The following is a 26,791-nucleotide window of genomic DNA, read 5'->3' on the forward strand; positions in this document are numbered from 1 at the left end:
TGCTCGACCAGACAAAGACGAGCAGATTCTCAAACGAAAAATAACTCGTAATTACAACACAAGAGAGTAATAAAAAATATTTCTATTAATTTGTTAATAATTAACAGAGGAGATAATCTTCACAAACATTGTTCATTACAATACAAGAAATATATCAAGAAGATGGTGGATCAGTAAGCCGAGCAGCATCGGTTGGCTGGACCTCCTCAGGTGCAGGGGGGGTATCACCAGTTGCGTCCGGGGGTGGTGCTCGCCTCGCCAACATCAGCAGGTACTGCACGAGGAGGAGAGTTTTCCTCCTCAATCACGATCGGCTCTACCCCTTCAGCGTCTTCCTTGGCCGCCTCCTCGTCCATATGTCGAGCAACACCAGCTGCAAGGTCATCCATCTTCAGATCAGGGTGTTGCTTCCCGAGGACGGCCATGATGCAACGATAGGAATGCCGAAGTCCCTGGTCGTACTGGTTGTCAGTCTCCTTCTCTAAGTTCTCGACCCGAACCCGGTGGGAATCACAGAGAGATTTGAGCTGAGCCTCATGCATAGCCTTCTGCCTTTGAAGATCCTCCTTGACCCTGGTCAGCTCTTCCTCGAGGCCTCTTCCAGTCCCACGCGACCAAGAACCGCTAAGTTTCTACTGCTGGTCCATTACATTACCCAACACCAGAAATTGGGGGACCGGTGTTTGAGGGAAATACTTCGACGAGACCAGACGTGATGAGCAGATGTTTGGTGGCAGAAGTCTGCGAGCAGGTGTGTCCTGTAAGAGCCAGGTAGCAGGGAAACAGGGGTAGGAATATCCTGCTCATCCACGAGCACGTCATCCGCGAGGCCAATTTCCCGTTAGAGGCATAAGGCCATTCCTGCTAGGAGTCGAGGCGAGGAGACCCGGTCAACGACAGTTGGAAAGACGTGCGTTCCTATCCGAGAATCAAGGCATGAAGTCCATCTTCATTCGCCCACAAATGACTACAATGGGGCATCCACATCCGAGGGTGGGGAGAATAATGGGCGTGGACTACGGAAAACTGGGATTCAGAGGAAGCCTATAAAAAGGTAGCCAACGAAGGTAAAAGGGTTAGCAATTTTGATTCTCAAAGAGAGAAAACAACCTAACAGCCATAAGATTTGTGGCAAGCGTTCCCCGAACCTTCATATCTGACTTGAGCGTCGGAGGGTTTGCGCCGGGAAAACAACCGGTGTACTCTGACCTGTCTGTGTGCGCAGGAACCTCTGGAGAAGAAGCTTTACGAGGAGAGATCTTGGTCGTGGTGAAGTTGATCGAGCAGAGACCCTGGTCGTAGAACGAGGAGAACCAGAATCTCGCATCAACACCAACAAAATTTAGTTGTTGGAATCACTCTATATAAAACATTAAAAAAAAAAAAACAACTAGCAAGCGGTTGAATTTTACATAGGCTACACATTTGTCAAATAATAATTAAGAAAACCAAACATAAGCATTTTTCTCGACAAAAACCATGCATTCTCATAAAAAGCAATTTGAAAAATAGATCAAGCAAATTTCAGTAAACATTCCAGATCACGGTCCAAAATCATCAAGAATTAATCCATTTTCATAGTTTACATAACATATCCAATGGTTATCAACTTAAAAATCAATTCATTTTCGGTCACTGCTTCAATTTGTCAAAATCTTAAAACAAAATCCAAGAAAATAATAAAACCCAACTTCAATTTTAAACTTCCACAGAAATACACATCTTCCACGCTCTTCAATCAGTGGCTGTTCAGATGTCGGTCATCATTAAAATTCAGTTCAAAATATAGTTGATCTCATAGATTTGTTAGTTTAGTGTATCACATAGTGCCTCAGCTATTGCTAAATTCAGAGGGTATTAAGTTATGTTCAGAAAAAACAAGAAGAAATGAAGCTAAGCATTGTCCGTGGGTTTGAAAATGGGTTACTACCCCCCTCGGGTTTCACTAGCTTCAAAAGCATCATGTGCATTCTCTAGTTGCTCTTGTCTAATCATTTACCGTATATCAGCTTTTGTAAGATTTAAAAATTAAAAAATGGGGCATTTACGTTGTTGCCCTCGACTATCTAACGGGTGCCTAACTCTTATACACAGCCAGGGGGAATATTGTCAATATATGCATACATTCTATCTAGGTGTAGTAAAGGCAAACCTCAGGAGTGGTTTTTAAAAATTACCCTGCCATCAAAACTTCAATCTTTTCACTATTATTCAATCCAAGGGCTTAAAATTATATTCATTTTAAATTTATGCTCATTTAATCGGTATATGGCATATGAGACTATTTGTACTCTAAATTTTATTTTAAATATTTTAATTTTTAATAAAAATATTCTTAATATAATTAACTTATTAACAAGGACAATTTAATAGAGTATTATTAGAGCATCACCAAAAATTTCTTTAAATAAGATTTTATTACTTATTTGATAAACCACATTGATATTTAAGGCTCCAAAAGACACTCAAATAAAAATCTTCAAATAAAAAATTATTCTCTTTCTTTAAATTTGGAGAGTTGATTTCTCTCTCTTCAATTTATATTTTATTACTTTTCATTGGAGAAAGAGAAAAAAGTACTTTAATTGCTATTAACTTTTCCTTTCAAAAATAATTATTTGATTAAAATAATATTAACTTATTTCTATTTAAAGAGTTTTTTTGAAAAATATCATATTTTTTCACCTTTTTATTTACCACATAAGTAAACAAATAGATATTTGAAAAGTAAAATTTATAAAAAATTTTAGAGATGCTCGTACTCTTGAACCTTGGCACCATTTAATGTGCACTCACTTCATTAATGCTATTATATAATCCTATAACTTTCTTCAATATCAAACATAATTTGTTATTTGTAAAAGAAAATACTAAAGGTTAATAAATATCCAATAAGTTGCCGACTACAGAAATTGAAAAATAGTTTTTGTTTATGTAGGAAAAATAAGTATCATTATTTTGTTTTAGAGAAATTAAAAAAAAAAACCTGTAAGTTCCAAAAAGAAGAAAAAGAAAAAGAAATCAGCTGCATATAGCTGTTGCTTGAAGATTTTCAAATAGAAATATAAAGTCATGTACTATTTAACAAAACCAAGATAAGAAACTTTAGTAATTTTATATGATTTATTGAACAAATTTGCCCCAACTAGAACAGAAAACCTAATCTAAAACTGAATAGAACAGAAAAATTATCGAAATTAGTTGCACTAGGGATTTCTATGTTTGCATTTTGACTGAATGATTTTTTTTTTTCAAGAATTTTACTTAATTCTTTTTTTTTTCATTTAATTAAACTGAATAGAACAGAAAGCCTCTGCCATGTTAGCTGCGACGAGTGGATACGACACATCGTTATCAATTAATTAAAGACTCCACGTTCTATTCAGAAGCTTTATTAGCCAAGAATAGCTAAAGCTAGTTGCAACAACTTAATTGACCAAAGAGGAAACCCCACCAAACAAACAAACAAATCCTTACCATAAATTGATTCATAATATATTAGTATTTCAATTAGAAATATAAATTGAATTCACACTTTGTTTTAGGGAGGTGCCAAATGGTCCCACTGGTTACTTATTTACATTTACGTGTTATCGGTTTCTCTAATTTGAGTGGAAAAAAAAAGAAGATAAAAATCATGAGGTCGCCGAAGCTCACAAAATTGTTAGTTGTCATCTCAATTATTGTCCTCGTCTCATCAACAGAGGCTGCCAAAGGTGGTGGAGGCGGCGGCGGACGCGGTGGAGGCGGCCGCGGACCCAGAAGCGGTGGAGGGATGCGCGGCATAGGCGGACACGGTTATGGCGGCGCGCGAGGAGCTGGTGCAGTTGGCGGCAGTCATGGGACTCATGGCGGGAGTCATTCATCTGCATCCTCAAGGCTATCGCTCAGTTGGATTACAAGTTTATTTTCTTACGCTGCATTGGTTTTATGTGTTCTTAATTTCTAATTCATACCATCAACTACTAAGATTTGAAATTTTACCTTGCAAATCTTTTTTTTTTTTTTAATTTTATGTCTCTGAATTTTATCCTTATATATTTCAATCTTGTTTTCTCAATTTTATTTTGAGAATACAAGTCTGAATTTTTTTTCTAAGATATTAATATATGCTCACTTACAATTGATTTAGAGAAATAACTAGCCATTATCAAAGAGAGCCACTTGTTTTCTCTCAAACCCATCCCTTTCTCTCTCCTCTTCTCCAGCCTTCTGTTTGCTCCATCTTCAACCGCTCCTCAGTTTCGCCATAGTTGGCTCTTCATCCGGTGGAAATTTTGGAGGGTAAGTTTTAAAAACCACCCTGAGGTTTGCCTTTCCTACGCCTAGAGAGAATATATGCATATATTGACAACATCTCCCTGGCCGTGTATAAGAGTTAGTCATCCGTTAGGTAGTTGAGGGCAATAACGTAAATGGTCTATTTTTTTATTTTTAAATCTTAGAAAAATAACAAGTCTATGAGATCAACTACGTTTCTATCTGAATTCCGGCGACGACCGGCATCTGAACAGTCAGTGATTGAAGAGCGTAGCAGGTGTGTATTTATGTGAAAGATTAAAACTAAAGTTGGGTTATATTATATTCTTGGATTTTGTTGAATTGTTGCTAGTTATATACTTGACTTTTTTATATAGTTAATTAAAATTTTTACAAATTGAAGCAATGACCGAAAATGAACTGATTTTTAAGTTGATAATAATTGGATATATTATGTAAACTATGAAAACAGATTAATTCTTGATGATTTTGGACCATGATCTGTGAATGTTTACTGAAATTTTACAGCCAAAATATATATTTCCAGGTTTAGTGATAATCTTTCTTCATGTATAATCTGCAATGTTAGAGCTCGTGCCATTGCTTATCTAATTTTGTATTGCTACATCTAAGATTGTTCGTATAAAAGATGGCATTTATTGAACTTGTTAAGCTAAATATTTATGTTAATGTATGCAGCTTAGTGTACTTTGACATTGAGGCAGTAATTGATGATGAAGTATTTGTAGTTGGTTTAGCTATTTCAGAGCAGTATAGTTTGCACAAGATGTGGACTGATATTAGGGATGTTTGCTGGGGTCACTCTATTAGGGATGCGAATGGGATCAAGGTTCAAGTGATGTTATTACCTAATTGTCACTGTTAAAATACTTAGTTTAAAGGGCATTTCAGTCTTTTTAACACTCAATTCAATTTTGTTTTATATATGATTGTGTATTGTCAAAAAATAAATTCATAAGGGTATAATAGTCTTTCCACTACTCTAAACCATTTGGCTCCAAATGTAAAAATCATATACAGTATCAAATTATCTTGTCATTCCTTGAAATGTGTTGTGAAGGGCATTTTTGAACATTCCCTCAACTGCCTAACGGATCCTAACTCTTATACACAGTCAGGGGGGATGTTGTCAATATATATATATATTCTCTCTAGGTGTAGTAAAGGAAAACCTCAGGGGTAGTTTTTAAAACTTACCCAAATTTTGGATGATGTAATTTTATTTTTCTTTTGAGTAGGACTATTAGCACCCCTTCAAAATATTTTTTAAACCTTTTTTTTTCAATTATATTTTATTTAATACTAAAAATACCCTTTTTCTAAATAAACACTATTTTTATTTATAAATCTTACAATTTTCTAATAACTTTCTCACTCTTTTAGTCTTAATAATTATATTCCTCTCTTCAAACTTTCTTTATCATTTAATTTTTTTAAAAAAAATCTAAAGGAAAAAGTAAGAAAAATCTTATAAAATATTGAATATTTTATGGGTCCAATACAATTTCATCGTACATATAAACTTTGGGTGCAATAATTAGTTTGAGAATCCTTAAAAAATTATATGTAGTGAGATAAAATTTTATTTAATATATTTTCTCTCAATGTTGTATCCTAATTTTGTTGCTACATATATTACAAGAGCATTATTTTGGCTTAAAAATTTGCTTCTTAAATTTAGATTAATTTAATGATTAAATTTTTTTTTATAGATCGCTTCTTAAATTTAGATTATTCTAATGATTAAAAAAAATTTATATTGTGCAAGCAAAATGAAATTGAAGAGAGAAAGAAAATATAAATAAGATTAAAATTTTATTTATATTTATCCTTTAATGTAATTATAATATCACAGGGATTTTATAAGATGAATGAAGGGGTGCCAATAGTTCAACTCTTTTTTTTTTGTCCCCTCACTATGTGTACGGTCCCAGATCTTGATCTTGATCCGCTCAGGCCCAGATTCTGATTTGGAGTGGGTATATACTTCGTACCCATATTTTGATCCGGTGTGCGTATGGCTTTATCTACTGTTTTTTTTTTTTTTTTTTTTTTTTGCAGTTTTCTACTGTTTTTATATGTTATGGTATGTTTGTTTTCTAGTTTTGCAGATTCACATCTTGAAAAAGTTAGAGGATTTCATGCTATAACAAATGGGTGAAGACATAAAATATGCTCCTGTACAAATTGGAAAAATCAAATTTAAAGATGGAGAGTATTATATAATAGAGCTTCATCTAGTGAATGACTCTTTGTTGGGTGCTCTTCTTTGTTGGAAGATTTACTTCACTCGAATAACTTTAATACACTGGTTTTTGCTCTTATTCTTCAGTGTGGAAATGTATTGATTCAACCAATTGTGTATTTGTAATAGATATCTATTGAGATCATTTGTATAATATTTTGTGTGTATTAGATGTGATGGTGTACTGATTTTCAATTTTTCACTTATGGTGAACGAAATGTTAGCTTATTTCCAAAAAAAAAAAAAAACCATTATCAAAACTGAACTCATCAATGGGAAAAAGAATAGCATATGAAGGAAAAAAGAAAAAAAAAAGGAAGATGACATTAATGAAATGGCATGTCGCATACATTAATTCGAAGATTTTAAGGAATTAAACTTTAAAATGTAAGTGTTCGACTTCTAGTTATAAAATGAGCCTGTAATTTAGGGTATGCCATAGGTTGGGAACAAGGTTTGGATCTTTGAATGACATCTTACCAAATAACAATCGCAATGTATTTAATAATAGTTTACTTTTTATTTCATCATTAATGAGATAATTCATAACATTATCAATAAATTAATGAAGCCTTAATGACATGTCATGTAACATATCATTGAAAAATATTCTTTAAATAAGATAAATTTAAACATGTAATTAATACTTATTATTAAGGTTTTTTTTTTTTTTAGAAATGGGAACTCCTTAAAGGGAGTTAAGATAAAATAAACTGGGAATAGGTGAACTCATACCTATCATGGAGAAAAATGTGATTAATAGAAGATAGAAGAGAACTAAAAATATGAAAACTCAAAGGCAGAAAGTGTGCATAATTAGCAAGAGCATCAACAACAAAATTCGTTCGACGATAAATATGCTTAATTTCCACATGCCACTCTGGTTTCAAAGGTCCTGAATAGATTGGACAAGCTGAGAACAGCCATTAGTGGGAATAGAAGAGCTAGCAACTAATTGAGTTACACATAAACTATCCACTTCCAACAATATCCACCGAATTCTAATCTCCCCAACAATCAGCAAACTTTGATAAAGACCCCAAAACTCAGCAATCGTAATCGAGCAACAATCAAACCCATATTTAACCCAAATCCCCGAATCCACTTGCCGTTATAATCCCGAATGATACCTCCAGCACTTGAAAAGCCAGACCTTTTGCAAGAGCTATCCGAATTGAGTTTACACCAAGGCCATACAGGAGGCGACCGATGAATCCATACTTCTTTCATTTTGGCTGCCGTAACTAACAAAGAATCATTAACACCTTGATTTTCCTTAGCCCGCACATAATGTCCTAAATCATGTAATTGCTATAAACATAAATTATTCTTAGTACAAGAGTTTCTTATGAATAATTTATGGAATAAACAAATATATAAAGTAACTAAATAACATCCATACCATGCACTATATCCATCTATCCTGCCCTAATACTCAAGAGAAACTAACATTTCCTCCTTCACAAAGGAAAAACAATTAATTCTCTCATGACAGAGTCACATTATTCTGGGTATTACTGTTAAAACCCTCCTGGTTTGTTTGTTTCCATTTCCATTATTCGCGTGTGATATTAATTGACCTTTTAGTTTATTTGAGTTGATAATAAAGATGAGGTCTCACTTGTCACCGAATAGCTCACAAAATTGCTAGTTGTCATCTCCTCCTCTCATCCTTAGTGACTGCCACAGGTGGTGGACACGGCAGCGGTGGGGACATGGTGGTGAAGGCAGTGGACGCAGTAACAGTGGCGGTGGCCGCGGTATTCATGGCAATAACCATTCATCTGCTCCTTTCTGGGCTATCGCTTAATTGGTTAACAACTTTGTTTTTGAAAGCAGCATTAGTAATACTCCATTATGCCATGTAGAAGATTTGAAATTTCTTTTCTATAATTTTTATTTTGTTTTGTTTCTAGTATTCTTGTTATTGTTGGACTGGATATTATCAACCAAAAGGATTTTGTAACGATGATGTGGTTAGGGAGTACGTATTTGGTGATTTGTTATAATTCTCCAGTGTGATTGAAATTATATTATCAGATATTTCATATTTGTAATGAAGGTGGTAGCTTCAGAGTGGCCTAATTTATTATTATAATTAATTAGATGCAAACAAAATCAAACGAATTCACATTTTGTAGAAGAAGGTTTGTTAATTATAAAATATTGTTGTTTTACGCGCATCATTTTATGATTATTTTTTATATGATTTTAATATTATGTAGTAAAGATCATAAAAATTGGAAATTAACATGAAAGATACCAAGCAATTATAAAAGATGTTCTTATGCCTTCTTATAAGAAATTACATGCGCAATTGGAAAAGAAATGAGGTCCTCACTTAGCACCATCTCTCGCAATATTGTTGGTAGTGCTATCAATTGTTGTCCTGTGATTATCACGAACCATGTAATTTCGGAAAATTTGCTTACAGTCCCTTGCGAGAGCTTCTTCGTCAGTGCCTCTATTTTCAACAGGTTGCAATGCTAGCTTGTTCGATTTGTTGATTAAATTCCAAGGTCTTCTTTTTTTGTTTCCTTTAATTTATTAGCGAGTGATTTTGGTTTCTTTATAATTTGAGTTGAAACGATCAATGAGGTCTCCTTCTTATTTCTTGTTACCGAAGGTCAGGAAATTGCCGGTTGTCCTCTCGCTTATTGTCCGCATATTCTCATCCTTAGTGGCTGCCAAAGGCGGAGGACATGGCGGTTGCCGAGGACGCAGAGCTGGTGGACAGAGTAGAGGTGGCACAAGCAGGAACCATAACCATACATCAACTGCTGCTTCTAAGCTATCGCTTTGCTGGATTACACATGCTGCATTAGTTTTACTCCATTGTAAGTGATTCAGATGTAACGATAATGTGACTACCCATTGCGGTTGAAAGTATTGTATATATTAAAGCAATGATCACGCTTTAGATTCGAGAATTAACTCCGAAAGATACGAAGCAACTATAAAAAGATCGATGTTCTTCTGCAATTCTCATAAGAAATTCTCCTAATTGGATTGGGCAAAATGAAGTCATCCTTAGCAGCAAAGCTCACAAAATTCTTGGTGGTGGTATCAATTACTGTCCTGATAATCATATCATTGTCGTCCTCATTAGTAGCCGCCAAAGGTGATGATAGCGGTAGACTTGGTGGAAGCCGCCGCTGCGGCGGTCATGCCAAGAATCATTCATCTACTTCCGCAAGGCCACTGCTTAGTTCAATAACAAGTTTCCTTTTTTACGCTGCGTTGGTTTTACACTATGCCATGGAACATTATGCATGCATGAACATTTGAAAGTTCTTTAATATCTAGTTTTTTTGTTTTTTTTATTATTTGCTGGACTGGATGCCGTTAACTGATTAAATAAAAGAGTTTGTTTCATTTTCATTCCCTAGTTTTAATTTTATGTCTAATTTGCGATGAGAAAGACATAGATTAACGAAGTTCAACACTTGTTTTCTGGTCCTTTGTTTATTTCTCTGTATGTCATTATCTAACACATATGTAATATGTAAGTACCAATTTGTAACAACAATAGATTTTGACATTAATTTCGCAGTCTTTTCCTTTCTAATTAAATTTCTGTGTCATTTAATTCTTTGACCATTGGATATATAAATCTTCTCCTCAAAGTGTTTAAGCGCGTGTTTCAATCTCCCAAGCAATTCAGTCTAGCATTAAATTAATATGAAATAAATTAAAAAAACAACGTTGACAATATATTTTTTATGCAATTTTATTTAGGTCTTTCTCTCATTACAGGAATTTGTATGTTCAAGTTATATGACTCTCCATCTTTTCTTTCCTCTCTATAAATAACAACCCTCTACCTCTTGTAAACATTTGCTATTTATTCTTCAAAAGCTAGCTCAAATAAAGGGTTCTCACTGCAGCTGAAAATCTGTAAGCTTTCTTTTCTTTCCATTTCTGCGAGATACTGATTTAAGACACTTCTGTGACTTGGTTTCGTTTGGCATGCAGTTGATGTACATGGGGCCTCATAAGCTCATGAAGTTCTTGCCGGTGTTCATCATAATTGTGATTGTTCTTACGTCATCTGTTGCTTCTGCTCAACGTGGTGGTGGTGGTGGTGGTGGTGGTGGTGGTGGCGGTGGAAGAGGTGGAGGCGGCCGAGGTGGAGGCACAACAAATCGCGGAACCGGAGGAAGCTCCGGTGTAGATAGAGGGAATATGGCTCCGTTTAGCTTGACTATTATATGCTTATCATCTTATGTTGCATTTGTTTTACGGCATGATGCCATGTAACTCTTTGGAAGCTCATTTATGACTTTGCTTTTTATTTAATTTTTACATTCGTCACATTATTATGATAATATATTAAAAGCATGCGCAACAGCGCAAGATAAAATAAGAAAAGTAGTTAGAGAAGATAAATGTTGATTATAATATGATTTCCTTTTGTCCGTGGTTTTATTATGGTGTTAAAACAGTAAGTAATTGTAGATTTGGTAATTAACACGAAAGATACGAATCCCATAGCCCTTTTTTCAACCCAAAAAATTCTACCTACTAAATAGTTAATTGATACCCACCGTTAAAGAATGGGAATTAAAATGGTGTAGCAATATTTACGGATCATATTATAATTTTAGAGGAAAAATAATAACGATAACAAAGAAGGCAAGACATTGTGCATCACAGAAAAATGTGTAATTTCAGTCTATCTCTCTCTTTAAAAATTGGTTTTTCTTACTAGTTTTAGTAGAAATAAGAAATTAAATATCGACTAGGATCCCCCCATTCTAAACTTTTCCTCAGCCAAATTCATTTCCGTAATTGATGCATGATTAATAAATGTGATTGATAAGTAAGAAAACATGAGTACTAAAATATTAATGATGCACTAATATTAGTCATAGATACACGACAAAATCTTTAAAAATATCAAGAGAACCAACTTATGAGTGGACCATAATTCTTTAACTTTAGGGGTATGATACAAGATTTATAAGCATCCAACCAAAAGATCAATTTTACTAATCAATGTGGACATAATTTAATAATCTCTCAATAAAACTATTACCAGACCTCGGTTTTTTTTTTTTTTTTCCTCTAACACAATTAGTGAGTTGTTCTACCACTACATTCTGACTACTAAGATTTGACTATAATACTCATTTTTTAGGAGCTGAAGCTTGAATTTTTAAATATCTAATTTTAAAAAGACTAATTTATTAGATAGAGAGATATATAATCCTCATATAAACTTAAATAAATATTTTTTCTTAATCAATATAAATCACAACTCAACACGTAATTTTGTTTTTTACTGAAGATAGATTTGGTTTCCATCCATTCAATATTCTCATTTAAAAAAAAAAAAACGAACTCTTTGTACTTGTCAGCTTGATAAAGGAAAACAAGTTGGGTTCACTCAGTGGATGGTCCATTGGATATATCACTAACCAAATCAATTCAATGTTGGAGACTTTCAATTCAAATCGATTGGCCATACAGAATACAATTAAGAGATAGGCATGTGCGGCTATCGTATTTGACTTTTCGTAGTCTGTTGTTTCTGGTCACTTCGTAGTGTTTTCCTTATTGCTTTACCATGTCATTGTTTGACTGACCACAAGATGAATACAAGTCTCCTGATCAATTATTTAAGCGCATGTTCCATTCATACAAGTCCCCATATATATATATATATATATATATACATGAACCAATAAATAAGTTCTTCATCAATCATCATCGTAAGGATTTACATCCACACAATTTCTGAGCCTATCGACGTTTTCCTTTTTCTCACAAGTTTGAGTCTATCGACAATTTCTTTCTTCTCTGTAAATAATCCTTTACTAGATATATTACAGACTAATTTGCTCAATCCCTCAAAGCTAGCTATCTAGCTATAGCTACTAAAAAGGCTTTTCAATATTAATTTCTAATACCTGACCTTCTTTGTCGCGGTTGATAAGACGACGCGTCACATGAGGCCTAATAACAAGCTCATTAAGTTCTTGGCAGTCTTCCTCATAGTGATCGTCCTCATGTCACCTATAGCTGCTGCTCAACGTGGTGGCGGTGGCGGTGGCGGAGGTGGTCGAGGAGGCGGAGGCAGTGGCGGCGGTGGAGGCAGCCGAGGAGGAGGAGGCGGAGGAAGTAGACCAATTGGTGGAGGCACACCAACCAGAGGTGGAGGTAGGCCAGTCAATGGAGGCACACCTGCCGGCGGAGGAAGAATACCGATTGGTGGAGGCACAGTTACCCGCGGTGGCGGAAATGGAAACGCAGGAGGAAGCTCTGGTGTTGGTAGAGGCAATATGGCAAAGCTTAGCTTGACTACTATAAGTTTATTATCTTATGTTGCGTTTATTTTACTGCATGGCGCCTTGTAAATTGTTTGAGAGTTCTTTTTCTGTATTCCATATTCTTTGTATTCTTGAATATTTTTTCAATCGTTCAATTTGTCAATAATATATACTCAATAGGAACTGCAATATGTTATTTACCTTGAAGGCTTGATCTATATATCAAACTTTGTTCTATATTTCATACTCATTTATACTCTTTATTGAGGAATATATATAATCAACTTTAGTAATATATATTTTAAGTAACAATTACATCAAGAAATGTTTTGAATTCATCTACAACTTGTTGGTATGTGGTTGCTGGTTAGTTTGATTTACAAATTATGTGAATTCAGCTTATCCAGCTGGCTTCTTCAATATATGAGGAGACACAATTGATGTCGATTTATTTTTGGATTTTTATTCTTCTGTGTATGTCTCTTCATTTAGAAATGCATGACATATAAGATTAATCGACGAATTGGAGATGCTTTACATATACTTGCTTTAATCGACGAATTGGAGATGCTATACGTATACTTGCTAAGAATGAAAGACGCTATCTGGTTATGAATGGTTTTATAGAAATGGCATGATAATATATTCAAAATTAGTTGAAACCGCCCAGCTTTTCTTATGTACAACATTAAAACAGCACGTCGTTGCGTGTTTTACACTTCATTGATTATAACCCTCCCCTACCAAATTGGGCAACGAGCTTACGACTACATTACCCTAAAGTTGTCGCTAATCACCTTTAATAATAATAATAATAAATCTTCAAACTTAATTAATAGCAATAAAATTAAAGTGAAAATAAGAGATTTAAGGTTTAAACTCCAGTCTCATAAGCCAGGAGGAATTTGGATTGTTATTAAGCTATAATTTGAAATAATATTAATCTTAAAAAATATATGAATCTTTTAAATGATTTCTTTAATTGAGAAAACATATGATTTTTTTTTGACAAGGTCACTTTAGTAATTCTAACTAAAGTATTCAAAGAAATCTTTTCTTGTCGAACTGACTCCACTCACTTGAAAGTTTTCGAATATTTTCACTTTTTTCATTTTTTTTAAATGAATGAACCATCACAAACTACTTCTCATATTTCATAATCTAAGGTTTCTAAATAAATTCTCATCCTAATATTTCAAGATCACTCAACAAATTCTAATGTGTATTTTACATAAATTTTACACTTGTCACAAAAAGAAATGATAAGAATTTTTTATGAGTTGATTAAAGAATATTAAAAAAGACTGAATTTATTTGATTGAATCAATTAAAAATTATGGGAACATAGAGAATTATGCTGACTGATCCCTACTATATCATTTTAGAAATCAAAACCTTGACACGTATCATATGAATGAAGTTATTGTTTAGGTTATGATGTTAATAAATGTTGTTCGATAGCTCAAAGGATTAAATTGTAATAATTTAAATGTTATATTTCGTACGATAAACGTAGTCTATTATCAAAAACAATGAGGCGGCAGAGGTAATGGTGGAGGTGGCTCTAGATCAGCCATCGTAGTGCTATATATGGGTATGAGATAACGCGATTCAAACTGCTTAAGAACAACCATTACGATCACGTGACGTGAGCACATTTTTGTCCCTCGAATTTTGAATTTGTTGTCAACAATTTAATGGTAGAAAAAAAGGCAACTACAGAGAGAATGTTCTTTTAATTCCTGCCCAAAAAATAAAAACAAAAATTGTTCCGAATTTTAATTTTTAGGCAATCGTATAACTGAAGTAGAAAGAGAGATCGGACAAAAATATGACACCATTTATTTGTTCAACTGGTAAATTAATCCTCTATATATGTAGTATAAAATTTCTGCTCGAAAGAAAATTAAATTTTACCAATTTACTTGATTGACTCAAATAAAGAATTGATGTTGACAACTCTTACAATTATTTAGTTTTAGAAACTAAAACCTTGACACGTATCCTATCAATGAAGTGTATAGCCAGCTAAAGGTTTTGATGTTGTTCTTTGATAGCTCAACGTATTATATTAGTTTTAAATTCAAATGTTACATGCATACACGAAACATTTATCGGTGCCGATATTCTTACAACACTTTGTACAAAACTTTGCACAAAACGGTGCGTTTTGTACAAAGTATAAAACCCACTTTTTACTGCACAGTTTAACAACACACACACATAAGGGGAACAAAACTCAGCGTCTCTCTCTCCCATCTTCTTTCTTTCTCACGAAACCTCACCAAACAGCTCAGATCTTTCTCTCTCATTCCCACGCCAGTAACAGTCTCATCTCCGTTCTCCCTTGTCGCGTAAATGATGAAAAAAATGTGCTATAAATGAGGGAGACGCATAAATTATAGCATAAGCTCAATGTTTAGGGGCTGTAATTTTTTTAAAAATTCTTTTCAAATAATGGTAAATATAATTTATTCAACAGAGTAAAATAATTTGAGAGAACAAACTAAATTTTCCAGGTATTTCATCAAACAATCAAATCATAACATGAAAGGTTGAAATAAACATGATTCCCAAAGGCATCGGGTTTTGCATAATTTGATTCTAATTTACAACACTCAAGCAAAAGACCACCACCATCCATAGGTAATTCAGCACAATGTCTTAAACGAGTTAAAGATTTCAATTAGAACAATGAATTGAAACGGGTGAGAGAGAGATCTTATGGTTGCTGCGCGGCGAGAGAGGTTAGAATTGGGACTATTAGCGGCGTGGAGACTGGAGAGAGAGATCCGAACTGTCTTGTGAGGGAGAAAGGAGGCCAGAGAGAGAGACCCGGGTTGTCTCGTAAGGAAGAAAGGAGGACGGAGGGAGAGAGATCGGAGCTATCTCGTGAGGAAAAATGGAGGAAGAAAGGAGACTTCTGTTGGGTTTATTATATAATATTATATTAATAAGGAGACTTCTTGTTGTGTGGAGAACGAAGCTACTGGGTTTTTGTTGCAGTGAAAGGAGGCAGACGCGAGTGGAAAAATTATATTGTGAATTGGCGTGTGTGTCCGTTGTTACAAAGAGCATTTGAAAAGTTGCACAAAACGCACCGTTTTGTGTAAATCTTTGTGCGCAAATTTGTGAGAACATCATTTTCCAACATTTATTATATTGAATTTAAAGCGACATCCTATCCTTAAAAAATAATAATAAAAAATAAAAAGACATAATCTGTTTCAAGTGATCAGTGATCACTTAGTTTTATATTATATGTCCAGAAATAATCATCGACCCTCATTTCCTCCCTCTCTATGAATATATGACCCATTAATAAACCTCTACTTACGTGTTATAGTTTCTGCGTGCGTTTATTGACATTTCAAAGACTTGCGATTCGTTCATTCTATGCGCAGTCGAAGAGATGAAGCCTCACTTGGCACCTAAGCTCTCAAAAGTCAAAAGTTTTGGTCGCCGTCAGCATAACTGTACTGTCTTCAGCGGCGGCTCTTGGAGACCGTGGGGGAGGCAGAGGAGGTGGTGGTGGAGGCGGTTCTGGCGGCAGCCTCGGTGGTGGCAGATGAGTTATTGGAAACGGAGGAAGAGTTTATGGTGAATGCAATACGGCCTTGCTCAGTTTAACTAAGTTTGTGTGCTGCCCTATTTTAGTTTTATTAGTCAGGGAAAACTTTTGAGTAGTCTTGTTGTATATACCTTTTTTTTTTTTTCTCCCGTTGGATCTTACTATGTATATCTTCCAATTAATTATATAAAAGTAATTATTTACTTTACTAAATTTTAATGCGAGAAGGGGTGAATAAAGAAAGTGTTGTTACTAAAACCCGATCGAGCTAATGAGAATGATCAGATTGTCTTGTCAACGCTTTAATTTATTAGTTGTAATAAAATTTGAGTTGTATTAATGCTCCCAATGATATGCAACAACAATAAATAGTGAGGGATGCTGGATTTTTTTTCCAATAATAATTCTCTGACGCTCAAGTCAGTTATCAGGTTTTTTTATCCAAAAAAGGAATGATATCTCAAAAATTTGTAATTCTAATATTTTCAGACTGTTTACTCACTTGAAAAAAGAGACCCCATTTTAGAATTTTTCTCTATTTTTATAGACAATTGTCAGTGTTGATTGTTCTTCAATGTGTGACTGTTGTCCAATCGAATTCGCTACTTGAATGCAAGAGTTAATACGCCTGTTTGTGTGATTACTATGCTACTGTTATAACGCTTGATTGCTTTAATCATCGTATCAGATTATGCCTACACGTTACGAGCGTTAAATAAATCCTAACGATCTAAAATTCGAGATAAAACAAATGCGACCTAATTATGTTCTCCTTACTGAGTGTTGATCGAGTATAAATATGCGACTTGATTCTTTTCTCCTTACTGAGCGTTGATCGAGCCGGAACATGTGACCAAATGTTCTTCACCTCGAGCTATGTAGCTCTATCTTTTTACGCCCTAAACAGAAAGTATCAAAAATTTTATCGTATATGCATAATAACAATTATGTCGTAGAATAATGTTGTTTCCCATTACCTTGTATACTTTATAATTACTTATTCTGGAATCAACGCAAAATATGTAACTCATGTAACTCAAAATAACTGATATTTAATATTTAGTCTATTTTATTTTTGCTCCATGCAACACGTCAATCAAACCATTCAACCTAGGACTTCACATAAAAATATCAACCTATGTTTTAAAACTCACTATTATTATTATTGTTTTAAAGCATGGCATAAAGCCATAAATATCTCCTAAAAAATGTATTAGAAGTATTAGAAAGTTATGTAAATATTCTTTTAATCCCTATAGTTTTATCTAATTATATTTGGTGAGTGAACTCAAATATGATAAGTGAAAACCAGACCCTCATATTTTCATCATCGTCTACCATTCAATCTGTCGACTTGGAAGCATCTGAAATCAAAGCAATAAACCTTGATATTCCCACACAAACTGCTCAGGGTTTCAAAAATAATTGGTTCTTGCAACGGCTTGTTATGAATTGCTATTATACGACAAGCTATAGGATTCCTGTTATGGAATCCGTGGACAAGATGATATGAGGAAGTATCAGTATCTAACTCTCACAAATTTCTGATCAAATTGGATTTGACTACGATCGATTCACCGATGACTATGTGATTCTGAGGATCCACAATGATGGAAAACACCATGTCTTGACAGGAAGGGAATTTGTGGTCTTTTCACTGAAAACAGAATCCTGGAAGAAGGGCAATCTCCCCTGGGAAATTGTTTCTCTTGCTAAGGCACAGTCAGGGATTTTGGTGAATGAAGCTCTCCGTTGGAAGATAGAATATGCCTGTTTAGAAAGCATTGTTTTGTTTTCAGCTTTGATGCAATCCTCCGTTACGTTTGCAACTACATATAAGCAGTTTCGTACTTTTCTACCACCTAAATGTATAGGCAAAGAACTTGATATTGGTGCTTTTGGCGGTGTCCTTTGTGTCCTTCTTAATCATGATGGAGGCTATTTTGAAATGTGGACAATGGAAGACGGCCAGAAGCAAAATTGGATTAAGTTGATTGATGAGTAATCCAAAGTTGACGAGTGCTCCTCGTTTTTGAAGAATTGCTCCTGCTGTACTACTACTTGGTACCTGTTTGTTTTACGAAAAGTGGTCAAAATCCTTGTGAAGATAATGATCGGAGCCTGAATTCGGTTTTAAGGATCACATGTTTCTTTTATACGATCCGGAAGAAAAGGCATTCAAAAATTATTTTCAATTATGATATAATTATTTTCTCCTCTTATTTTTGTCATCTTTATGATATAATTATTTTCAATTTCATTGATGACAAGAATCTTTTACAGGCAATCACAAGAAGAGGAGAATAGTTCTGCCTTCTGCGAGGCATCTCAAATAAAGCAGAGCCTTCCTATAGTTCCATTAGGAGGAGTGTCCCTGTATTTGGCTTTTTCTATAATCTACCGTTAACAGTTTTATATTTATTTTAAGAGGTAAATCACACCGTTCGCCGTTTAAGTGCTATTATTTGTTTCTTCTCCCCTTCAACCCTTAAAAAATAAAAATAAAATTAAAGACCTCGCCTCGAGCCCTCGACAAGGTTCATTAAAATAAAATAATATTAATATAATATCTCAAATAAAACAGCCTAATAATTGAGCACTTGTTATTGAAAAACTCATGAGTAAACCAAATCAGGAATTACACATGAATTAAAGCATTTTTAATTGTTACATTCTAAATTTAGTGCAAAAATGCTTTCTGTTACCATTTGGATATTGTTGGTTGGCCACATCTCATATGCATGTTCAATAACATAGCTTTGAAAATTCTATTCTTGAATCATCATGCAGTAAAATTTGTTAATTCTATTCTTGAATCATGCAGTAAAATTTGTTCTAAATGTAACTATATTGAATCATCCACTAAAAAGATTATCCTGTCAAGATTACAGCACCAAAGTATCAACATGAGTTCAGATCATATCAAATCCAGAACTACAGAATAAAAACAAGAACCCAATTACTCTCAACTGGTATTTTGATACAAAAAGAAAATTACCGCGGCGAGCGTGAACATGGGTATCAAAGAAGGAAGCGGTCTGACACAAGTGCAGCACCTACAACACCAACCAGGCAAAACAAGGACACAAAATCTGCCACCCCAATGGACGAATTTGAAAAGGAGTAAATTTTGTGAGTGCTGCTGTCCCCCCGAAAGCCTCTAACAATCATTGCCTGTAAGAACAATAAAGAAGGTAAACAACTATTTCAGAATTTCTAAAATTAGCAATCTTCCAGCTACTTATGGCAAAGAGTCAAAGACTAGTGATAAACTATGAGATCGAAACTTATTTAGAATTTAAAAAATGAAGCAATCTTTCAGAATCTCAAGACATGTGAAAAAGGTTAACAAACCCAGACATTTTTCTTGCAAAAGGTCTCAACTCTCGAAAACAATTTCTTCCATACATCCTCTAACCCACTCATTCAATGAATTCTAACTGACGACAGTAGTTTCAATTATTCCCAAGTCTGTATGATTTGAAATTATGCATTGCCAATATATAAAAGCAATTTAAGAGAGCTGATAACCCATTGAAAGATTGTCCATGAGCCACATATTCTTGGAAACTACTAGAGCTCAGATCAAGAAACATCATAACTATGTAATCGAACAAAAAGGCATAATGTGTCCAATAAACCTGAGATATTTGCTCAGCGTGGCCGAAAATATTTTTGAAGATCCGGCGAATGTAGGAAGCAAAAACTGCAAATCCAAGAGAAATTTGAAAAATGTGTTAGGATTCAATTATACAAGCAAAAGTAGATAAGACCAGAATGTATACTACTGTTAGATACGATTGTCATTGCAGATATACCCAGATAAGGTTTCATAGTCATTTATTTTCACTGACAGAAAGTGCCGAAAACCGACAAACCAATCTCAATCTGAAACAGAGGTAAGGAAAATTATTCATTCACACATTCTTGTTACTTGTATCATCATATAATTATTAAATACAAGTTCACACTAATGCAGGAAAACATTAGAGATAGAAAGGGTGCTGCTACAACAGACACAGGACCATATTCAAATAAAATCTAATGGAGATCTCAGAAATAAGAAAAAAGACTCAGAAACCGTTTGACATAAATATGAGCCGCAGCTCGGTATGTATCAACAATCCAGCGATGCCCATATCATTTTTGGCTAAAAGTTTGAATTTAAAACAGCAAAGCCTAGTAGGTTTGGGATTTCAGAATTGTTGTAAACATTCTAAACTATGATGTATTCGATCATGAAAATAAGATTAGAGAAGGAAAGTGTTCCCAGACAACCTTAATATTCAGAGTTATTCAACAGTACAATAAAGTTATGAATAGTTTGAAACTTCAGAATACTAGACAAACCAGGATTACAAGTTTTGTGACCAAAACATATTTTTCCATGAAGCAAAAAATGATGGAACGCATAATTGAAAATTTGCCATGCATCCAAGGAAAATTCTAAAGTTTTCATTAGCCGCTAATGCTGAATAGCAGTGCAAATATAAAAATTGGAAACAAAAAATAACAGAAGCAAAAGAAAAAAAAATGCCCTTCGAATATAGAACTTACTATCAATCGTCTCCAGCATTGTCAATTGTCTCCAATTTATCCTACGAGATACTATTCCCAATGCGACATTACGTACCTACCAACACAAATAGTGAGAATTCTTTCTTATAAAAAAAAGAAGCAGTAAATAGATATTGCGAACAATTACATATTCATATAAATCTTTGATAATATTAATATTAGAAAAGGAACAACCATTCCCTCTCTTACCTCATCAAACACTAGACTGATGAATCTCAATGAAAGCAAAAGGGTAAGCACTATCTCAGCCACCGGAACACCAATGTATGTCAGAGGAAGCATAAACCACCGCAAAGCAAATGCAAGTTGTTCAGGGGTAGTGGTTGCCAGGCAAAGGCTTGAGCTTTGGAAGATCTTTCACAAAAATAGAGACCTAAATCTCAGAATAATCAAGAGTTCATTTGTTTTGAGAAAATCAAGTCTAGTATGCCCCATATATATGAATGTTCTGTATATTCAACAAGTCATTTCAGATATTCACATAATCCTCTTCTCTTTTTGATTTGTCATGCAACTCCATATTGAAGATATGTATTTGCAGGTTGGTTTACTAATTCAAATGTTTAAAGAAGGATTGCAGGAGCCATCCCCGCCCCAACCCCACAAGAAAAGAATAAAAATTAAGAGAGAAATAAGGGGAAAAAGCTTACAGTGAAGGTTAAGCAGGCAGCTGTGCTTGCAACTGACAAGCCTTTCCTCGTAAACTGTAATGGTCCTAGCTTCATTATTAAATAAGAATAACCTCCCAGAGAAATAGGAAGATTAGGCAAACCCGTGATTGCAGAGGGAGGGGTTCTTGACTGGACCAGAGAAGGTACACCATCTGAACCTAGCCCCAACATTATAAATAAAACTCCAGAAAGCAGCGAGACTCTTCCCAGTTGATCCTACAAGTGTCATTCAAAATTTTACAAGATAATAATGTGAAACATTTATTAAAAGAAAAAAAAATTGCATGGATTAGCAACATGTAGAAAATTACATCTACATTACATACGATTGCCAAGATCACCATTCAAATATAGATATGCTGGTATTAACTTAAAAATAAAAAAAAAATACCATAGGGAAAATCAAATAAAATCAATCAGCAGGGGATGGAGTCAGCAAGAAACATGACATTTCAGACTAAAGAAACTATATTTTTCTTTACATTCATGATGAGTTAACATAACCCAGCAGACCACAGATCTCAACATCTTATACAATTTTATCAATACATCCATCAACGTTGTACCACTTGTCCAAAGCAAGCCAATTTTCTTAGAACTCATTGTATCATCTAGCAAGAATCAGAAGAATTCGCCTGCAGTTGTACAATCACACTTGCAAAGCCAGATTTTCATATCAATGAACTAATCACCTATTCATGATGCAATGGTTTAACAGCCTTTTTGAAAGATACTGCCTTATTGTAACATGTCGGTTTAACCCAATAGATTAAGCAACAGAATAATACACGTCAGAGAGTTATACACGGACACCACAGCTTTGTCCAAACACATCGGCCTTTATAGTTAAAACATGAAAGAAAAACACTTACCATCCACACTTGTTTTGGGAGGATCCATATTGACAGAAGAGCTGTGAATACCACCAGCCCAAACCGCATTAATATATGTGATCGAGCTGGTAACAAAACAAGAGCCAAGAGCCATACCTGAAGAGTCAATGTAATTGGATATCCAAATTAGAACTTTTAAAAGTAAAAGGTTCCATCAGCAGATATATATAAGTTACTCAATTTGATTATTACACAAAATCAACCACGTTTAAAATCAGGCACAATTGGAACTTTAGAGTAAAACAATCTGTCCATAACACAAATGTCTCTAATTAAAAGTCATAATCTTAAAACCAATTTAAAAAAGAACTAAAAACCAATTTAAAAAGAACTAAAATTTGTATCCACCAAAAAAAAAGAAAAGAAAAATTCATTTCTTGAACAAGCCCGCATATTTTTGAACATTAACAAACAAAAACATCAAGTAAAAGCAACAATAAAGCAAGACAACAACAAAACTAAGATTAAAAATAGAAATTACCAATTTGATTCTAGCGTCCACGGAATGCAAGAATGTGGAAGGGGAAGCAATGAACTGGTAAATGGGACTGGCAGTGGCAGTTGAAATCAACCTGAAAACTTTATCAGCCGAAAAAGCTTCGGTGGGCAACCAATTCACCCAATTACTAGCTCCGTTATTATTGTTTTTGTCCCGCACTGAAGCCCTAATTACAAAATCTCCATTTTTTTTTAAAATTCGTTTCTGGGTTTTGCTCAGCGGAAGATATAACCTAGGGTTCGAGCAATTTCGGGCGAGAATCAGAGTAGAATTTGAAGGAATTGTGGTTTTAGGATTTGGGGAGAGAAATTGGAAAGATAAACTGAAACTGGCCGTTGGATTTGAACTGTGAGTGCAACTCATGAGCCTGACTCTCAGACTGCCCCCCAGAAGGAAAGAAACTATATTCGTTGACGGTTGAGTTGGTGCAGTACTTCTGCTTTATTGTGGCGGGAATATGGTGATAACTGATACGAGGATAATTGATAATTCAGGAAAAAAAAAAAAGGATATCAAGACTTTTAAAGCACGCCCAAGTTCAAGCCCAAAGCCCAGTTGTTCTTACCTCATTTCAACTTTCAGATTAAAAAAAAAAAATGATATGGAGATGAACTTTTAATTAGTTTGGATAATCGACTTCTGAGTCCTAATAGCTGACTTGAGCCTACAATAAGTTCAAATGATCATGTATAAGTGTCAAGATTCGAACTATTCACTAATTTACCATTCCCAACTATTAACTAGTGCTTCATTAGTGAAAATAATGTGGTGTATTACTCATAGCTTAACTCAATAAATTATTTCTCTACCAATATACAAAATGGAATTGGTACCATATATTGAGTCAAAATCAGTATAGTGACAAAATTCTTTTATCAACACATGAGGGGAAAGTTTTTCAGCTTCATTCACTAGTCTCTGCAATAAAGTCTTTTCAGTGATGACCGACTGCATGCGCAAGAAGCAGAACTGACCAAGCTAAAGGTATATGATAAACTAAGCCTCCTTAAATTCAGTTGAATTAAGATTGATCCTGTATAATTTTAAATCCCGTATAGTGATCAAGTGATAACGCGATTGGTTCACATCCTGATCCTTTGTTTTGCCAAATTAGAAGAGGCTAGGACTTCCCTACCATCTATAGATTATACACAAATACCTTAGTCTGAAATTTCAGCTCAGTATATAGATAAAACAATGTTGCATTTTCCCCATGAAATCTTAGTTGAGATATTTTTCACATTGCCTGTCAAGTCTCTGGTCGGTACAGCTCGAGTGTGAATCTAAGCCATGGCTTTCTCTAATTTCAGATCCTAAGTTTGCTCTATTGCGACAACAGCAAGCGTCTCAAGAAGATAAAATCAACACTCACAGAATCCTTCTAGCAACAACACTAATCTTAAATCCTTAGACTGCTTGACAGAATCTTTAGAAAGCCTTCATTTTCCCTGGAGGTTACCAGATTCCATTGAAATCATAGATTCATGTAATGGCTTGGTCGTCTAGCTCTCACTCATAATAGCACAAGGATTACTTTATATGGAAGCCATCAACTGGTATTTATAGAAAATTACCAGATCTTGAAGTTCCATTTGTGGAAGTTTTTATCTATGGTTTTGGCTATGATTTATTCTCCAACGAGTACGGGGTTTTTGTCAGAGTGCTGTCAATGAAAGCTAATACATGGAGAAAGATACATTATTATGATGCGATTAGTTACATATGCCCTAGAAGATTAGATGGGTGCTTTGTCAATGGAGCCATCCACTGGCTTGGCAGTTTGCCTGATTTATCGTATGTCCAAATAGCCAATGTTCCTTCAGCCATTGTGGCTCTTGATTCAGCAAAGGAGAGTTTTTATTTCATCTTGCTGCCCATTATTGATGGATTGCTTTATCTAAAATTTATTGACTTGAGCATTATTGATGGATTGCTTTGTCTAATCCGTAGTCAATATGAAGGATACTCTTGTTTGAGCTGTTGTCAATCTCAATTTTGGATAATGAGGGAACATGCAGTATGGCTTTCCTGGTTTAGATTAGCCAAAATTGAAACTTGTAACGAACTTGATGATCATTGCAAGTTAGGTGACCCTGTGCTCACCAAAATATGATGAATTGATTATGAAAAAACGGTGGCATGAATTGATAAGATGCAATCGAATAAAAAAGACCATTGAGATGAGTTCTTATAAATTGAGGTGGTGTGAAGATAATGAATGCTGTGTAGCAGTTGCTTGCACTGTCTAGTCTCAGCCAATGTTTCTTTATGACCAATTGACCATACAACAACTTGGCTTTGTTTTGGTTTATATTTAGTATTTTTTATCCCTTTGTATTGAGTTTCATGTTCCTTTTACTTGCATTGTGCCATTGTGATGTGCATGCTTAACTGACAAAGCCATTTAGGCTTATTGGAAATCAAAATTTTGCATGTTCTGCCTAAAATTTTTATCAAACTGGTTACTCTTTCTCCTGGCCGATGTTTCTACAAATTCCCAAGGTACAAAATGAGCTTAGCATCCTTAAATACAGTTGAGTTAAGATTAGGCAGTACCTTTACAATGTCATGTAAAAGTGCGATATATGCACACAAAACCTGATGAATTAATTTTGTTGTTAAACTGGGATTAATAGGTTGTTAGTAAAGTTTAATTTCGGACCCAATAGCCAATAGATAAACAATGGTGAATCTTCCGCATGACATCTTAGTTGAGATATTTGTAAGATTGCCCATAAAGTATCCTGTTCGGTTCAAGTGCGTATCGAAGTCATTGCTTTCTCTGATTTCAGATCCCAAGTTTGCTGTATCACAACAACAGCAAGCATCTCAATGCTCTGAATCAACACCCAGAGGATCCTTTTAGGAACAATATCTAGTCTCAAATTCCTTTTGACTGTTCAACAACATCTTTAATAAGCCTTGATTTTCCATTGACTTGTTTATTCAGCATCGTAGGTTAGTGCAATGGCTTGGTCTGTATAGTTCTTGACGGCTAATAAAGATTTCTTTATATGGAATCCATAAACAGGTGTATACTTAAAAATATCATATTGGATATGATTGCTCCCCTAATGATTACAAGGTTTTCGATGCTGATGGCAATGGCAGTCGTCAGGTTCTTGATCCCAACTATCAAAGCGTTGTCCAGGTTTACTCACTGAAAACTAATTCACATAACTTTAGTTTGATAAACTGTAATATGCTATGCGAGTGCTTTTCCAATGGTGCTGTCCATTGGCTTGGCAGGATTCCTGAACATCAAGAAGGAATTGCCTATTCTGCTTTGCGCATTGTTGCTTTTGATTTAGCCAAGGAGAAATTTCATTTCGTTTCCCTGCCTAATATTGCTGATCCGAGGTTTCTTTTGTACAAATTGAAGGACGCCTGCATTTAAACAGTCGTGAATTTTGGATGGATGGTAGCGAATTGAAGATAGACGTTGAGCTTTGGATGATGAAGGAATATGGTGTGCAGTCTGGGAGTATTGAGGCTTGTGAAGAGCTTTATCATGGTGAGATGGAGACACTGTGCTCAATAAATGTGGTCAAGTCATTCTGAAAAACTCGCGGCATGAATTGATAAGATGTAATATTGAAGAAGAAACAGTTGAAGTGAGATTTCTGATAGAAGATGGTGCAAAGACTATGAATGGTGTATATATACTGAGTCTGATTTCGCCTGATTATCTAGATAAAGTGAGCTGATGTTTTCCGTGTTCCAATCTTTTAAGTTATTCACTAGTGATTTTGCTCAAGCGACCAAGATGTCTAGGCTAATT

The 26,791-nt window shown here is 34.6% G+C and overlaps 3 protein-coding genes across 3 annotated transcripts; 2 read left to right on the plus strand and 1 right to left on the minus strand.

Annotated features, from left to right (window-relative positions):
• The first annotated feature begins 3,637 nt into the window (after positions 1–3,637).
• Positions 3,638–10,786, plus strand: LOC112096619 (H/ACA ribonucleoprotein complex subunit 1-like). The gene is made up of 4 exons (XM_024179977.1): positions 3,638–3,925; positions 4,446–4,537; positions 4,960–5,110; positions 10,502–10,786. The coding sequence occupies exons 1-4, from the start codon at positions 3,638–3,640 to the stop codon at positions 10,784–10,786; spliced, it is 816 nt and encodes a 271-aa protein (XP_024035745.1).
• A 1,691-nt stretch (positions 10,787–12,477) lies between these two features.
• On the plus strand, positions 12,478–18,374 carry LOC18032245 (translation initiation factor IF-2). Its single transcript, XM_024179978.1, has 2 exons — positions 12,478–12,805; positions 18,004–18,374. The coding sequence occupies exons 1-2, from the start codon at positions 12,478–12,480 to the stop codon at positions 18,372–18,374; spliced, it is 699 nt and encodes a 232-aa protein (XP_024035746.1).
• An 834-nt stretch (positions 18,375–19,208) lies between these two features.
• Positions 19,209–23,655, minus strand: LOC18032243 (protein ABCI12, chloroplastic). Its single transcript, XM_006419708.2, has 7 exons — positions 22,993–23,655; positions 22,491–22,607; positions 21,598–21,834; positions 21,137–21,301; positions 20,927–21,002; positions 20,011–20,075; positions 19,209–19,543 (listed from the first exon to the last, which is right to left on the minus strand). The coding sequence occupies exons 1-7, from the start codon at positions 23,371–23,373 to the stop codon at positions 19,391–19,393; spliced, it is 1,194 nt and encodes a 397-aa protein (XP_006419771.1). The 5' UTR covers positions 23,374–23,655; the 3' UTR covers positions 19,209–19,390.
• Between the last annotated feature and the right edge of the window lie 3,136 nt (positions 23,656–26,791).

Source organism: Citrus clementina, unplaced genomic scaffold (assembly GCF_000493195.1).
Source record: "Citrus clementina cultivar Clemenules unplaced genomic scaffold, Citrus_clementina_v1.0 scaffold_9, whole genome shotgun sequence".
NCBI classification, from domain to species: Eukaryota; Viridiplantae; Streptophyta; class Magnoliopsida; order Sapindales; family Rutaceae; genus Citrus; species Citrus x clementina.

What these genes read in the sequence shown, in the direction of transcription:
- LOC112096619 (XM_024179977.1), top strand. Translation starts at nt 3,638, where the DNA reads ATGAGGTCGCCGAAGCTCACAAAATTGTTAGTTGTCATCTCAATTATT. An exon ending in TATTTTCTTACGCTGCATTG is followed by an intron (nt 3,926 to 4,445) that starts GTTTTATGTGTT and finishes TTTAAATCTTAG; the next exon opens with AAAAATAACAAGTCTATGAG. An exon ending in GGGATGCGAATGGGATCAAG is followed by an intron (nt 5,111 to 10,501) that starts GTTCAAGTGATG and finishes TTTGGCATGCAG; the next exon opens with TTGATGTACATGGGGCCTCA.
- LOC18032243 (XM_006419708.2), bottom strand. Translation starts at nt 23,373, where the DNA reads ATGAGTTGCACTCACAGTTCAAATCCAACGGCCAGTTTCAGTTTATCT. An exon ending in CTGCCTGCTTAACCTTCACT is followed by an intron (nt 21,302 to 21,597) that starts GTAAGCTTTTTC and finishes TTTTTGTGAAAG; the next exon opens with ATCTTCCAAAGCTCAAGCCT. An exon ending in AATGCTGGAGACGATTGATA is followed by an intron (nt 20,076 to 20,926) that starts GTAAGTTCTATA and finishes TTGGATTTGCAG; the next exon opens with TTTTTGCTTCCTACATTCGC.
- LOC18032245 (XM_024179978.1), top strand. Translation starts at nt 12,478, where the DNA reads ATGAGGCCTAATAACAAGCTCATTAAGTTCTTGGCAGTCTTCCTCATA. An exon ending in AAGCTCTGGTGTTGGTAGAG is followed by an intron (nt 12,806 to 18,003) that starts GCAATATGGCAA and finishes ATGTCTTGACAG; the next exon opens with GAAGGGAATTTGTGGTCTTT.